Source organism: Acomys russatus, chromosome 24, assembly GCF_903995435.1.
Source record: "Acomys russatus chromosome 24, mAcoRus1.1, whole genome shotgun sequence".
NCBI classification, from domain to species: domain Eukaryota; kingdom Metazoa; phylum Chordata; class Mammalia; order Rodentia; family Muridae; genus Acomys; species Acomys russatus.
In genome coordinates this window covers 3,135,083-3,148,721 of record NC_067160.1, presented here as the reverse complement: position 1 = coordinate 3,148,721, position 13,639 = coordinate 3,135,083, and the positions used below count along the sequence as shown (strand labels likewise).

At 39.8% G+C, this 13,639-nt stretch overlaps 1 protein-coding gene across 1 annotated transcript in view; it reads right to left on the bottom strand.

The window, feature by feature from the left end:
- Positions 1 to 203: 203 nt before the first annotated feature.
- Calcrl (calcitonin receptor like receptor) overlaps positions 204 to 13,639 on the bottom strand; it is a 48,238-nt gene continuing 34,802 nt past the window's right edge. Inside the window, exons 10-12 of the mRNA XM_051167194.1 lie at positions 7,512 to 7,730; positions 6,714 to 6,755; positions 204 to 1,404 (exon numbers count right to left, since the gene is read on the bottom strand). Of these exons, the coding sequence (XP_051023151.1) occupies positions 1,180 to 1,404; positions 6,714 to 6,755; positions 7,512 to 7,730 (486 nt within the window). The 3' untranslated portion in view covers positions 204 to 1,179. The remainder of the gene's footprint in view (positions 1,405 to 6,713; positions 6,756 to 7,511; positions 7,731 to 13,639) is intronic.

Genomic DNA, 13,639 nt, shown 5'->3' with positions numbered 1-13,639 from the left:
GTTGTCCTTAAAATAGTTACCAAATATAGAATTCAGGACTCCATTTTACTACAAAATCAGCACAGACACAGTTATCAGATACTAAGTTGCATATGATGTTGACTTATCTATGCTTTAAAACAGTTACCTAGGTTGTGTTTTGAATTGAAACAATAAAATAAAATGGCAGCGTATTTACAAGTTCCTTTGTACCTCTCTCTCTCTCTCTCTCTCTCTCTCTCTCTCTCTCTCTCTCTCTCTCTCTCTCTCTCTCTCTCTCTCTCTCTCTCTCATTCCCAAGATAAAAAGAAATCCTTCATTGATTCCCTTCATTTAAAATGATTGCTCACTTGTCTACACAGTAGAAACGGAAAGGCCAAAGTTTCTATTTACAGATTCAGGAAAACTGACTTCCTCCTACGCCCTACAGTAAGATTCTAATAGTAGCTGACAAAGTGTTTGTAGCTTCTACCAATACGCCTCCCTAGTGAGTCAGGAAAGGATTGTAAATTGTAGATTTTTTTTTTTTCTCACCAGGTGTCAAAATGAATATGCCACAGGATACAAGCTTATGTAACAGCAACTGAGCAGCCCATGTGGGAATTCTGCTCTTGTCGCTCCTCTTAAAGAGAAAAACATGAGACGGCAGAGGTAACAAACTCTTTGTCTAGTTCACTGGAGACGTTCTAGAGAGGGTCGGAGTCTTTCTGGGCAGAGCATTCACTACAACCAAGTGACAATAGGGTAAAGAGTTTTTACAACAAACAAAAACCAAGCTTTCCTCTCACGTCTGTAAGATCCAGTGAGGGCTGCTCCTCGGGTGAGAAGAGCAGAATACTGTTCAGCATGGGTGCGAGCGTGCACAGCCCCCCATTCGTGAGTGCATGCCGTGCTGCGTGGGTTCCAAGGCGCGTCAGCTTCCACGAGTCAATTGCGCTTATCTGCTCTTCAGCTCCACACTCAGCGACGTCAGTTTGGTAACTGGAAATCAGCTACAGTGGGAGCCTATACTGGCCAACATTATAAATTGAGGCTTTCTCCCCCACTGAAAGAGGGGGCTGTTAAACATTCATCAACACAATTCTCATGTCATTTGAGGCTTTTCTTTAAAGTACTCAAGGAATCCGCTCGCTATTAAATGTTCTGGCTGTAAAGCCATAGGTCCAAGTGGCACAAATCAGGTAAGATCTCTCTGTATTTTCACATAACTAGATCATACATTTTGTCTGGTTTTAAGGCAACATTTTCAATTTCCTGGATGCTTTTCCCGTTTAAGTGTTCCGTGGGGCAGTCGTGGCTGTACCCTGGAACGTCGCTGATTGTTGACACTGTGTAGGACGCACTGCGGAGAGCGTCGGAGGGGAAAAAGCCGTTTCCAAACTGGATTTTATACTGGTTCCAATTTCTTCTCAGAATTGCTTGAACCTATCAACAAGAAACACCAAGAGAACCCCATTAGCTGAGGTGAACACACTCTATTTGAAGCACAGCAAAATGTTCTGTAGAAAAGGGTGTTGTTGTTGTTGTTGTTTGTTTGTTTGTTTTTTAAGTAAGAAGTCCATGTGGTCCTGGTCTATAATTTTAGCTACTCATGAGACTTAGGCAGGAACACTCCATGGTCAAAGCCTGCTTGCATGCTAGTATTAAATACGCTCAGGCCTGCCTGGATATCTTACTGATAACTTGTGTCAAGACAAAAAAGAGAGAGAGGGAGAAATATTTAGCTTGTTGGTAGGTTGCTTGCTTAGCATGTACGATACCCTAAATCCAGTCCCAGTACCATGCATACGCACCAATTTTAAGTAAAACACTTTCACATTAGGGAACATAGTACAATTAATCAGTACTTCTGATTTAAGTAATATTTTTTATCCCATGTCTTGTCTTTCAAGCAATGACCTAAGCAACGTATGTATATTCTTGTCAAACACAACTCATCTAGACCTTTGACATCCAACATAACACGAATATCTGGTTTTATATCAACACCTTAATAAAATGAGAGTGTAAGTACTGACAGCATAGAGGAATTGGGGAAATATGTAAATAAAAAAATACAGGGACACAGGAAAATTATGTAGGATTCACTGAATGATTTGTGTACATTAAAAATTGTGCTGCTTTCTGAAATAACAGGGATCTGTCCTCACAAACCTTACTTCCTAAAACAATGCAATGCATCAGATTGGACAAAAGTTACTGTGGGAAAAAATGTTCAGGAATGTTACTTTTCTACCTCTGCATACTTTATCTTTCTTTCCCTATTTAATGTTTCCAAGAATTTATTATTTTTATTTTATGTGTATAAATTCTTTGTCAGAATGTTTGTAAGTGTATCATGGGTGTGCGTGCGTGGCACTCCATGAGGCCAGAAGAGTGTGTCAGGTGGCCAGAACTGCAGAGCAGATGTCTCCGTGCCATCCTGTGGGGGGTGGGAACTGAACCTGCTTCTCTGCATGAGCAGCGAGGGCCCTAATTCCTGCTCCACCTCTCGTTCCTCTGTAGCTTTCTTCCTTAAAGCAAATGTGAAGGTCAATGCCTTTTTCCTTGACTGAAATTAAGACATTATGCCTAGTTGTGTCAAATAGGATGACAAATTTTGGTTAAACTTAGGACATTAGAAAGACTTCTTTCATGTCGAGTCCTTAAACACAAATGAGAAGCACAGCAGTCTGACCAGAGGATGAGCATCCTGACCAGAGGCTGGTACTTTCGGTCATAAAGCATTTGCCCCATCCCTGTAGTGTAGTATATGTTCGCCCAAGTGTTTGTTGCTTGAATAGTTTTTCCCAAGATGCCATCTGATTATTGGCCAGTTCATCTGCTCCCACTACCACCAAAGGAAATCTAAGGATCTAAGCAAACAAACAAAAGTCCCAGCAATTCATTTACTCTTAAATATAATTAACTTTCTGTTCAAAATATTCATGTAAAATCTATAATTAAATATTTTATAAAGCTTGTCTTCTTTCTTTTCTCGTTCCTTCTCCAAACACCAAACATTCTACAACCAATAGTGGTTTGTAGGAGACTACAGCTTTGGGGGTACATTCAAGTCTCTTATACTCTGCCACTTAAGAAAAAAAAAAAAACAAAGTCTTCTTGTCTTATTCCATGTTTTAGTATCAAAGAAGAAGGAATGGTCAAAAAGTGGAGTCATCCATTTCTTAAATATAATTCAGAATTAATTACTGAAATGTCCACTTAATTTTGCTGTAGTTTAAACACTATATAAGTGATACACTATAAACTCAGTTATACAATATATTATTAAGATATTCAGCAACTCTTCAACCATTCCTTTGAATTTGGTACCAAAAGCTAATGTATATTCATGTACATATTATGGAAATACAAGACTTATAGGATAATGTATGTATTTATCTTACACAAAATCACTGCTTCTTTCACAGCTTATTTCAAAATGAACAAATAAGATACTTAAAGTAACTTACTAAGATTTAGAGACTGGAAGCAGGATGTACCTCCCCATAAAATATTCCAGACTAGTGTTGAAAGGACACCCACAAGAAGGTGCCCATCTCAAAATTCTTGGACTGACAGCTCTAAAAGAAAAGCTAACCAAGTCACAGAAATCAAAGTGCGAATGAACTGGTAGGTATTTGTTCTTGAAGAATTTATGAGTATGGTCATCATTTTATTTCTTCTGAGTGAATAAATCATCATAAAATAATGAAAATACAATATCATGAAGTGTGGGTTATTATTTGCCAAAATTTTAAAAAGGCATCTAATTAGAGACCCACGGCCTTTGCAAACTTGTGTGATGAAAACGTTACATTTTTAACTTCTTTCTCTAATACAATATCACACTTGCTTAAGAAGAGTATCAAACTAGACACTCAATAATTTTAAATGGTAAAAATCAAAGATATATGGCTGGGTACTATTAAAGATATGAATATGGTTTTGCTGGTTTATGTAAGCGCTTTATGCAGGCAGCCAAATCAGAAGCTTAGAACAGTACGTGCTCTTTAATACATAATAAGGGCCAATAATAATTCTCCTTAATCTGAATCAGTTTTTAAGAATATGATAGATAGTTATTTTAAAAATACACATTTTTCTTTACAGAATATGAGTTAAGGCTTTTCAACATTTTTTTTTTTTTGGTTGATTAAAAAAAATAATGCCCTCCTAATGACCATAGCTCCTTGTTTGTGTTGTTGCCTGCTTTTATTTGAGTGGAATGGGGATGAGATGGAAGCTGCCTGGCTACTTGTCAAACTACAGTTAAATAGCAAGAAATGCTCAGAGGGAAAATAGACATTTGCTGAAAATCCACAGAGATTCTAACGTAATGCAAGCGCAGATATTAGGCGCAAGCACGCCACTTGACCTAATGTGAAGGGCAAGTAGAAAACCCAGACCAAGCAAATCATTTTAACAAAAACATGACATAGTTGGAACCACACAAACTGAATCTGGCATCTACTCCTTCATGTTACAAGACTGGGAAAAACTAGGAGGCAGAGGGACAAAAAGGGAGGGATTACAGCATCTCTTAGAGGGGTGAGTCACGCGCCAGCAGGGACTGCGTCTCCCAAGCAGAAGGCAAGCGCACAGATGATACAGATGTTGCGTTGAGCTGAGGATGTGGCAGCAACCTAGTTCAAAGGTTTTCTCGTTATTAAAATTTTCCAGTGCCAAGATTTTCTCGACCTAAGCCAGGAGAACAAGGCACTGACTGCGTCTGGGTTGTTTACACGGATGAAGGACAGCAGGCACATAAGGCGCCCACTTCAATATTCCCTGGATGCTGTTTCTGAAGGGAATTTAGAGTGCGGTGTGATTAGTGCTCCCACTTCTCCGTGGGTTTTCGCTGAAACAGTGACCAACAGAGCAGTGGAGCTATACTATACTAAAGATGGGGTAAAGGCTGGAGCACATTATGAAAACTTCACAGTCACCGTTTCAACAGCAGTGTAAATAACTTGCTTTTATTTCCTTTTTATAGGGACAAATACACTTTCTTTTGTCCCAAGTCTTTCCTAAAATATAACCACTAGGAAGAAAGAAGCATCTCCAGAGTTTAAAGTTGCCCCATGTTCATTTTCCATCATTTCCTACCATATTCCATCTAAAGTTGCCCCATGTTCATTTTCCATCACCTCCTACCATATTCCACCTAAAGTTGCCACCATGTTCATTTTCCATCACCTCCTACCATATTCCACCTAAAGTTGCCACCATGTTCATTTTCCATCACCTCCTACCATATGCCACCCCACTGCAACACTTGGTTTACCGGGGACCACGGATTAAATATATAATAACCCTAATAGTCACATGTTCCATATTTCATGCATGCTTTTGATGTGTGTTCATATCATTCTCACAATATTAGCAGCGTACAGGACTGCCTAAGTCAGTGCATGTACACATAATAAAGGCCGTATGCGTTTCCCAGCCAAAACAAATCTGCCCTTATCTGTCCTTTCCCATTGCATTCTTTGTCTGCAAGTGTCGTTGACCAAAGGAAAACAGCCATTCTCGTGTATAATGGAGAATCACAGAGATGCCAGCTCAATTAGAACTCAATAGCTATATTTGACAGTACACTGTTCTGTCCCACTGCTATAGACAGGGTTATAAGAATGATATATAATGTAATAGCTATAGGGATCAATTATATATACTTTTCATTTTTACTTTAAACAATTTGTTTGATTATTTCCAAAGAGGAAAAAAATAAGAGTTTACTTAGACCAGGGAAAAGCACTTTATAGTTTCTTGTGAGATACATGTAATTGCCAATACTTTATTTTATAGGAAATATTCACATAAATTATGCCTGCTGGTGCTGGTCCCCATCTGAGGTGTCCTGATGAGTTTCACAGCTACCCTATGCCCATTTCTCACTGAGTTGCTGTCTAGATTTCTGTGCTGTGCTCAGTTGTGCTAGCACTCTCCAGATAAAAATTGGCAAAGTAGATCAGGAACAAATAAAAAGTAAAGTCAATGATGCTCAAACAGCTGAGCAGTAATAATATCAATATAACTAGACACATCCGCCCAGTTAGGTTCCCGAAGCCTCTCAAATAGAACGTCCTCAGGCAAAAACCTACATTGGTCCTCTCAACAATAGTATAAATAACTTGTTACAGCATTCTATTCAAATTTTCTAAGTTACTGCTTTAATTTGTTTTAATCTTTTTGTATCTACAATAAAAACCTTTCAACTAATTACATAGTTGAGCCTGTTGAAAAGAGAAAGAAGGAAATGAATAGATTGTTTAGTATGGCAGTACATTTTCTATGATATTAAAGATTGCCCAGCCCTGTTGCCAGAGCAACACCCAGACTTGATACTTTTTTTTTTTGAGACAGGGTTTCCCTGTGTAGCCTTGGCTGTCCTGAACTTGCTTTGTAGACCAGGCTGCCTCTGCCTCCTGAGTGCTGGGATTAAAAGTGTGACCCACCACTGTCCTGCTGACTTAGTACTTTCTAATGGCCAGTCAAAGGACTAGCTGAGTAGAAACTTCTCACTAGAGTATCTGGAAGTAAGACTAACATTTCCCTCCCTATCAACTCTAATATTACCTGCAATTTTTTGAGATTACTATTTGTGCCTAAAAAGGTAATTATATGTTATCTTTTTTGTGGTAAAATTGGTATTTGAAACAGTTGTTTGGTGGGGGAGTTTATAATCTCATCTTGTTTTTAAAGGAAATTGTATAAATTATAAAAGTAATTAAAATCAACAAGCATACCTCTCCATTGAAGAAGCAGAAAATTGTAGACACCAAAAGACCCTGTTTAAAAAAAAAAATAGAATTATCTGGATCTTTTTTATTATATTCTTTATTATTTAAAACAATTTTTTAATTTAAAATAATTTGGTCATATTCTTTCCCTACCCCAAGTCTTTCCATATAATTTTCCCTCTCTCTACCCATCCAACTTTAAGTTCTTTCTAAAAAGAAAAAAGAAAAAAACTGCAATATAACAATACCCTCCAAAAACAAAAAAACAAAAAACAAAATAAAACCACATCCAAAAAAAAAAAACAGCAAACTGTAACCAAATAAAAGTACAAATGCCCGTGTGCATGCACGAGCGCATGCATAAACGCACGCGCGCACGCACACACACACACACACACACACACACACATATGCTGTGGAGTCCATTAAATGTTGATCATTTACACCTGAACAGGAGGCCTGTCCTGGAGTGGTTGACAAACCCAGTGTCACTCCACTGCAGAAAACTGACCTTTCTACGCCCAGCAGGTATCAGTGAGAGCTCAGTTGTAACCTTTTCTCTGGTGTCTAGATTTTCATTCATTCAATCATTCATTTAAAATATAACAAATATAAAATATAATAAGATAAAACAAAAAAATGATGGTATCGAACTTGGGCAAGACAACCAACAAACAGAAGGCACGAGAAATTTTTACAACGCTTTGCGTGTTTATAATCCACTGTTACGTAAGCATTCAGAGCTTCTTGCAAACTCAACATGAAACTTGTCGAGCTGCGCGGCTGAGGGCAGCAGCACCTTACCTGGTAGTGCATCAGGATGTGCATGACGTAATCGTACACCTCCTCGGCAACCTTCCCTTCCGGCCGCCACGGGAAAAGCACAAACTCAATGCCGAGCAGTGGCACCAGGATGAGGGTAGCTCTTACAGCTTTCATGTAGAGGTTAGATTCTGCCTGGTGTGTAACTTTCAACTTGGTGATAAGGACACGTACAATATTTAATAGGAAAAAAAGATTTACCTGAAAAGAAAATAAAAAGAGCATCTGAAAGTCAGTTCAAGCTTAGCATTAAGAAGCCTATGAGAACTCCAGTTTTGCAAAACTTGGACTATTTCATGTACAAGAAAAAAAGGCATATTTTTGCAAGATACTAATTAGTGTATTTCTAGAGTAATGCTATTCAGTTTACAGGAACATTAATTTTAGTGAAATTAACTCTTAGAAAAACAAAATTATGTTAGATTTATTGTGGAACGCAGTCAGGAAATATCTGAGTCATTTTAACCTCATTTTCTATATGACATTTAATATTTCTCTGTAATTCCAAATCAAGGTCATAAGTGCTTTCAGCAAAAAGGAATTATTCTTAAAACATGTTAATTTTTAAATATTTGTTTTTATTATTCTCTCTCTCTCTCTCTCTCTCTCTCTCTCTCTCTCTCTGTGTGTGTGTGTGTGTGTGTGTGTGTGTGTGTGTGTGTGTGTGTGTGTGTGTGTGTGTATGTGTGTGTGTACACCCATGGAGGCCAGAGGAAAATGTCAGATCCATGGGGCTAGAATTATAAGCAGTTGTAATCTGCCTAACATGCAGGCTGGGAACTGAACTCTGGTCCTCTAGAAGAGCAGGAGAAAGTGTTTCTAACTGCTGAGCCACCTCTTAGGCCTCAACAAATGTTAATTTTAAAAGAATCACCTTTTTAATCAGTGCCCCTATTATGTACTCTCTAAGCATATATTGTGCCACAATAACTATTTTTATATATTTCTTTTGTCTTTCTTTTTGTAATACTCCTTATAACATCTTTCTATATGAACCTTCTCATATCTGAACTAGTACTGTAATTTTCCTTATGCTTAGGAAGAGATGGTCATGCAACTGAGCTATCTAATATTCAGCCTAGACTATGCTAGAGATAAAATCTTTGGCTTACTATGACAACTTCTATAAATAACTTTCTGTAAATACAATTTACTATTTATTGTGTTGTATCAACTTTCCCCAAGAGATAACATTGTGTCTTTGAAGAGATTCATAGAACTATAAAAAATAGAATTTGGCTCAGCAATTAAGAATCTGTCTTATGCCTGTAGAGAAAAGAGAAACTGTGGGAGGTGGCATCTCTGTGACAAGCTAGAGACCTAAATCAGGGTATGCTCCTGGGAGGATAGGAGGGGCACTCTAGCCGAGACATGTTGTAGCAGGGGCCGTAGAGACTGAAGAGGACACCCTCTAAATAGACAATTCTCCTAGTAGAGGGAGGAGAACACCAACCCACACACTAAAACTTTGACCCAAAACTCATCCTGCCTACAAGATGTGCATGGATAAATATAGAGCAGAGGTTTAGGGAATGTCCAACCAATGCCTGGCCCAACCCAAGGCTCACCCCATGGGAACGAACCGATGCCTGATGCTATTAACTAGGCTATGCTTGCACACAGGAGACTAGCCCAGCTGCCCTCTGAGGGGCTCTACCCAGCAGTGCTTTGAGACTCACAGCCAAATATTGGTTTATTCGTAGGGAGTCTTGTGAAAAAGTGGATGGAACGACAAAAGGACCTGGAGGTGACAGGCCTCCACAAGAAGACCAACAGAGCCAACTGACCAGGGCCTAGAGGGGCCCGCTGAGACTGAAGCACCAGCCAAGGACCATGCGTGGACTGCACCTAGGCCCCCTACACAGATGTAGCTGATGGGCAGCTCAAGCTATGTGTGAATCCTCTAGTAATGGGCATGGGGGGCTGTCTCTAACATGGACTCTGTGGCAGCTTTTGGATCACTTCCCCCTGGTGGGACTGCCTCACCAGGCCACAGGGGAAGAGGATGCGTTCAGCCCTGATGCAGCTGGATGAGCTGGGATGGACTGGAAGTGGGGCTCCCCTTTTCTGAGGAATAGGGGAGGAGGTGAGGGAGAGGGTGGGACTGGGAGATGAGAATGAATGAGGCCATGACCAGGATGGAAAGTGAATAAATTAATTAATTAATAAAAATAAAAAGGACTCTGTCTTATGAGTGTATTAATTTCAATTTGTCCCTTTCATCGACTTTCTCTTTTTCCAAACTTTACTTTCTCTCCTTTTATAACTGAGTACTTTAGGGTTTTTTTTCCTATTCCTGTGATAATATACTCTGACAAAGTAACATAAGAGTTTATTTTTGGCACACAGGTCAAGGGACAGTCTGTTACAAAGGGTGGGGGGTCAAGGTAGCAGGAATCTGAAGCAGTTGGTCACTTTCTATATTCAGTTGAGGATCAGCAACAAGGAATGCTTGCTAGTGCTCAGCTCAGCGCCTCCACTGTTTGCTGTCCAGGGTTACCTGGCTATGCAATGGTTAAATTGTATGAATGATTAAATTGTATCTTTCTATATCAGTTAAAGGAGATAAGAGAATCACCTACAAGCATGCCTACAGGCCTTTAGGTGATCCGAGATCCTAACAAGCTGACAGCTAACACTGACCACTATAATGACCTAAACACAAACTAATATTTTCCCAGTTCCTTTTGACAATTCCTCACTACACCCAGAAATGCCATATTGGACAAACTGCTGGTTTCTTTCTGTTTTCTCTGACCTTGACTTCTTTGTAATCTGTCCTTTGTTTGGTAACCTAACCATAAACTTTCAAACAACAAACATCTATACAACTTAATAAATTCAAATAATGGAAGCCCATCTCTCATCAAGGCCAAAAATGAATAAATAGCACATGTCTATCCATTTTCAGCATGTGTCATGAAAATTATTAAGCATAAAGTTATTCCACGACTAAGAGAATTCAATGTAACATGGGCTTTAAATGACTACAGCTAACCAGACCCGTGACAAGAACTCATCTGTGTAGACATTGGAATGCAATGAAGGCACACACAGAGAAAGCCATTTGACAGGTGGGGTATGAAAGATGACACAAGCCAGCATGCCAGCTGTACTTCTGACCCCTCTAAATACCTTCCCCCTTTATATATGTATAGAGGGTGTTTTTTAATTAAAAAAAAAATCACTACCATTTCCTGGGGAAAGTTGGACAATTACTTTTTATGCATTTATGAGTGATCTTTTATGCATTTGTAAGTTTTAGAGATACATATATTACAATGTATTTTAAAATCCTAATTTAGAAGAAACACTAGTTAACAAATGGTAAAAATGTGGCAGCTTAGATTTTTCCTCCATGAAAAACAGTTAAATATAAAGTGATTCTTTAAAGCTGTCTTTCTGATTTAAAACATGAAACTAGGACTGGAGAGGAAGCTAGTGTTTATGTAGGCATCTCTCTATATATAGCTAGGGCAGGGTAACTGAGTTTATGCTTTATGCAATTTCCCACATTAATATTATTTAATATAAAAGTAGAAGAACTTTAAATTTCAGATGAACCCTATCTGAATTTCATCTAACTTAAAACAGACCTGATTAAAAGATTCCTGGGGTTTTTGTTCTGTTTTGGTTTGGTTTTGCTTATGTTTTTAAGAATTGAGTCCATGATTACATCACTCACACTATTCCCTTCCTCCTCCCTCAGCTTTTCTCTGGTTAGCACCCATCCCCACATCTTCCCAAATCTATGGCCTCTTTTTCTTTAATTATCATTGCTATATGTGTGTATGTGTGTATTTAGACATACGTATAAATATCTAAATACGCCTGCTTAGTCCACTTAGTGTTGCTTATGCATGTATAGACATATATAGGGCTGAGCACTTGTTAGCCAGCTATATTTGGTGTTCAGCCCTGGGGAAGATAAAGAGGTACAGATGATTACTGCTTCCTGAGAAAACTGTTTTTTACTATGATGCCCATGATGTGCAATAGAAGATACACTCATATCCCCGTAGTGCCTAGGGTGATAGAAGGAAGCAGAGTGAGTCGGTACAGCGGCTACAGGGACACTGCTGGAAGACTTTCACACAAGGACGGCCAGTAATTTACCTAAGCCCTAAAGTGAGATCTCCAAATCTCAAATTAAATACATCTTCTCTCAGCAGTATATTTTGTTTTGTTTTGTTGTTTCGATTTGTTTTGTTTTTCAAGACATGGTTTCTCTGTTTAACAGCCCTAGCTGTCCTGAACTTGCCTTGTAGACCAGTCTGGACTCAAACTCAAAGAGATCCTCCTGCCTCTGCAGCCCGAGTTCTGGATTACAGGCATGTGCTACCACACCGGGCTCTCAGTGTCTTAAGGTGCTGTAGCTGCAGCAGTGCCTACTTGGGGATGGGGGGTGAAGGAGGAAGTCTGAGTGGGAAAGGGTGGATTTTCATTATGAAGTAACATAACGAAAGCACTAAATATAACTTCTGTTGCCCTCTAACTGAAAAGGACAGGAAGCAATGTTGGCCAGGCAGCTCAGGGGCAAGGACCCCCAAAACGCACGATTCCGTTCTCGTGTGTGGCCGGAAGTAGACGATGTTCTTGGATTCCTGGCTAGGAACGCCAGAAAGGAACTCTGGTTTCCTAACTCTCCCTAAATGAACACCCTACCTCAAGACGGGTAATCATAAGACCCAAAATCCAATCCAGACCCTCATCTCTGCTGATGAACAGCTTCGGAACCACATCTCTAGATTTTCAGTGTGAAAACGGATTCTATCTATGCCCCAGTCTCAGCCCATTTCCTAAGTGATTTTAGAGCCTCTTCACCTAGGAATGTTGTAGTCTCGGCGGTCACTGAGGATGGGGATTAGGACCCTCTTAAGGCTTAATATGGTGAGCTATTTCCCCCCAAGATGGAGGAATTGAGTCTACGTCTGTCCCTGCAAGGAGACAAGACATGCCTAACCAGCCAGTCTCGCTGGGCATCATACCACCCCTCAGGAAAACAGATTCATCTTAAGACGATGGGAAAAAGAATTACTCCCATAATGAGACAATCTGGTCCCTTTTTCCACAAACCCTCCCCTTGTGCCGATACTTGCAGAGCTTCCTGAGGAGACTGCGGAGAACGCCTGCTTTTCTGAGTTACTCAGAGGAGTCTCAATTCTTCTTTTTGTGCTTTCTATCTTTTTCCCCCAAAACTTAACGTGCTTTTCGTGATCCCCTAAGCTTCCTCACTCTTTCTCTGAAGCCCCCACCCATCTTCTGCCATGTGGCATGTCTTTCTCTTTCCTCTTCCCTTCCTCCAACTGGGAAGGTTTACAGCTTGTCTGTCCTACAGTTTTTCTCTTAAACTGTAAATAACATTGTCCTTCATTTCTTTTTCTTTTCTTCTCTTCTCTCTCTCTCTCTCTCTCTCTCTCTCTCTCTCTCTCTCTCTCTCTCTCTCTCTTTTAGTGTTTTCCCTAAATTTTCATACGGAGATTAAGAACCCAAAAGAGGAATTGAGGCGCTACAAATTTTCTGTTAATACAACCCCATTCAAATATGTCTAACTGCTACCCTCACATTAAGTGATGAGTGTTATAATTACAGAAAGACATTAAGCAATATTCTTTCCCAAACAAAGTTGTCTCTTCACTGGCCCGTTATGCTTGCACAGGTGTGTGGTGATCTCTTATTAAAGGAATCCCATGTTCTGCCGCTTCCCTGGAAGGCAGCACTCTCGGTACCATCACTCGGGCTCTTTGACGCTCTGACATTTACTGCATTTGGCTAGCAAGAGGAACTAAGAAATCAGAGACAGGAAGGAAGAAACATCTTGAGTATTTGTTTCTGCTTCTTCTTCTTCTGCCCTGCCTGGCTGTGATTTGAGCACCAGCTGTTTTCCAGCAGCCAGAGCCAGAGAACTTGCTGCATTACTCTCAGCGTTTGTCTAATTCCCTTAAGAACTGCTTTGACCTCGCTTCAAGTTCATCTGCAGAAGCAGATTCCCACACTTGGTTCTTCCTGATGCTCCGATGCTCCTTCATCGCTTGCAAATTAGCACCTCGCCATTCCGACTTGCATTACAAATACACCTTCACTGGGCTGCACTCACTTATGCAGCGCAT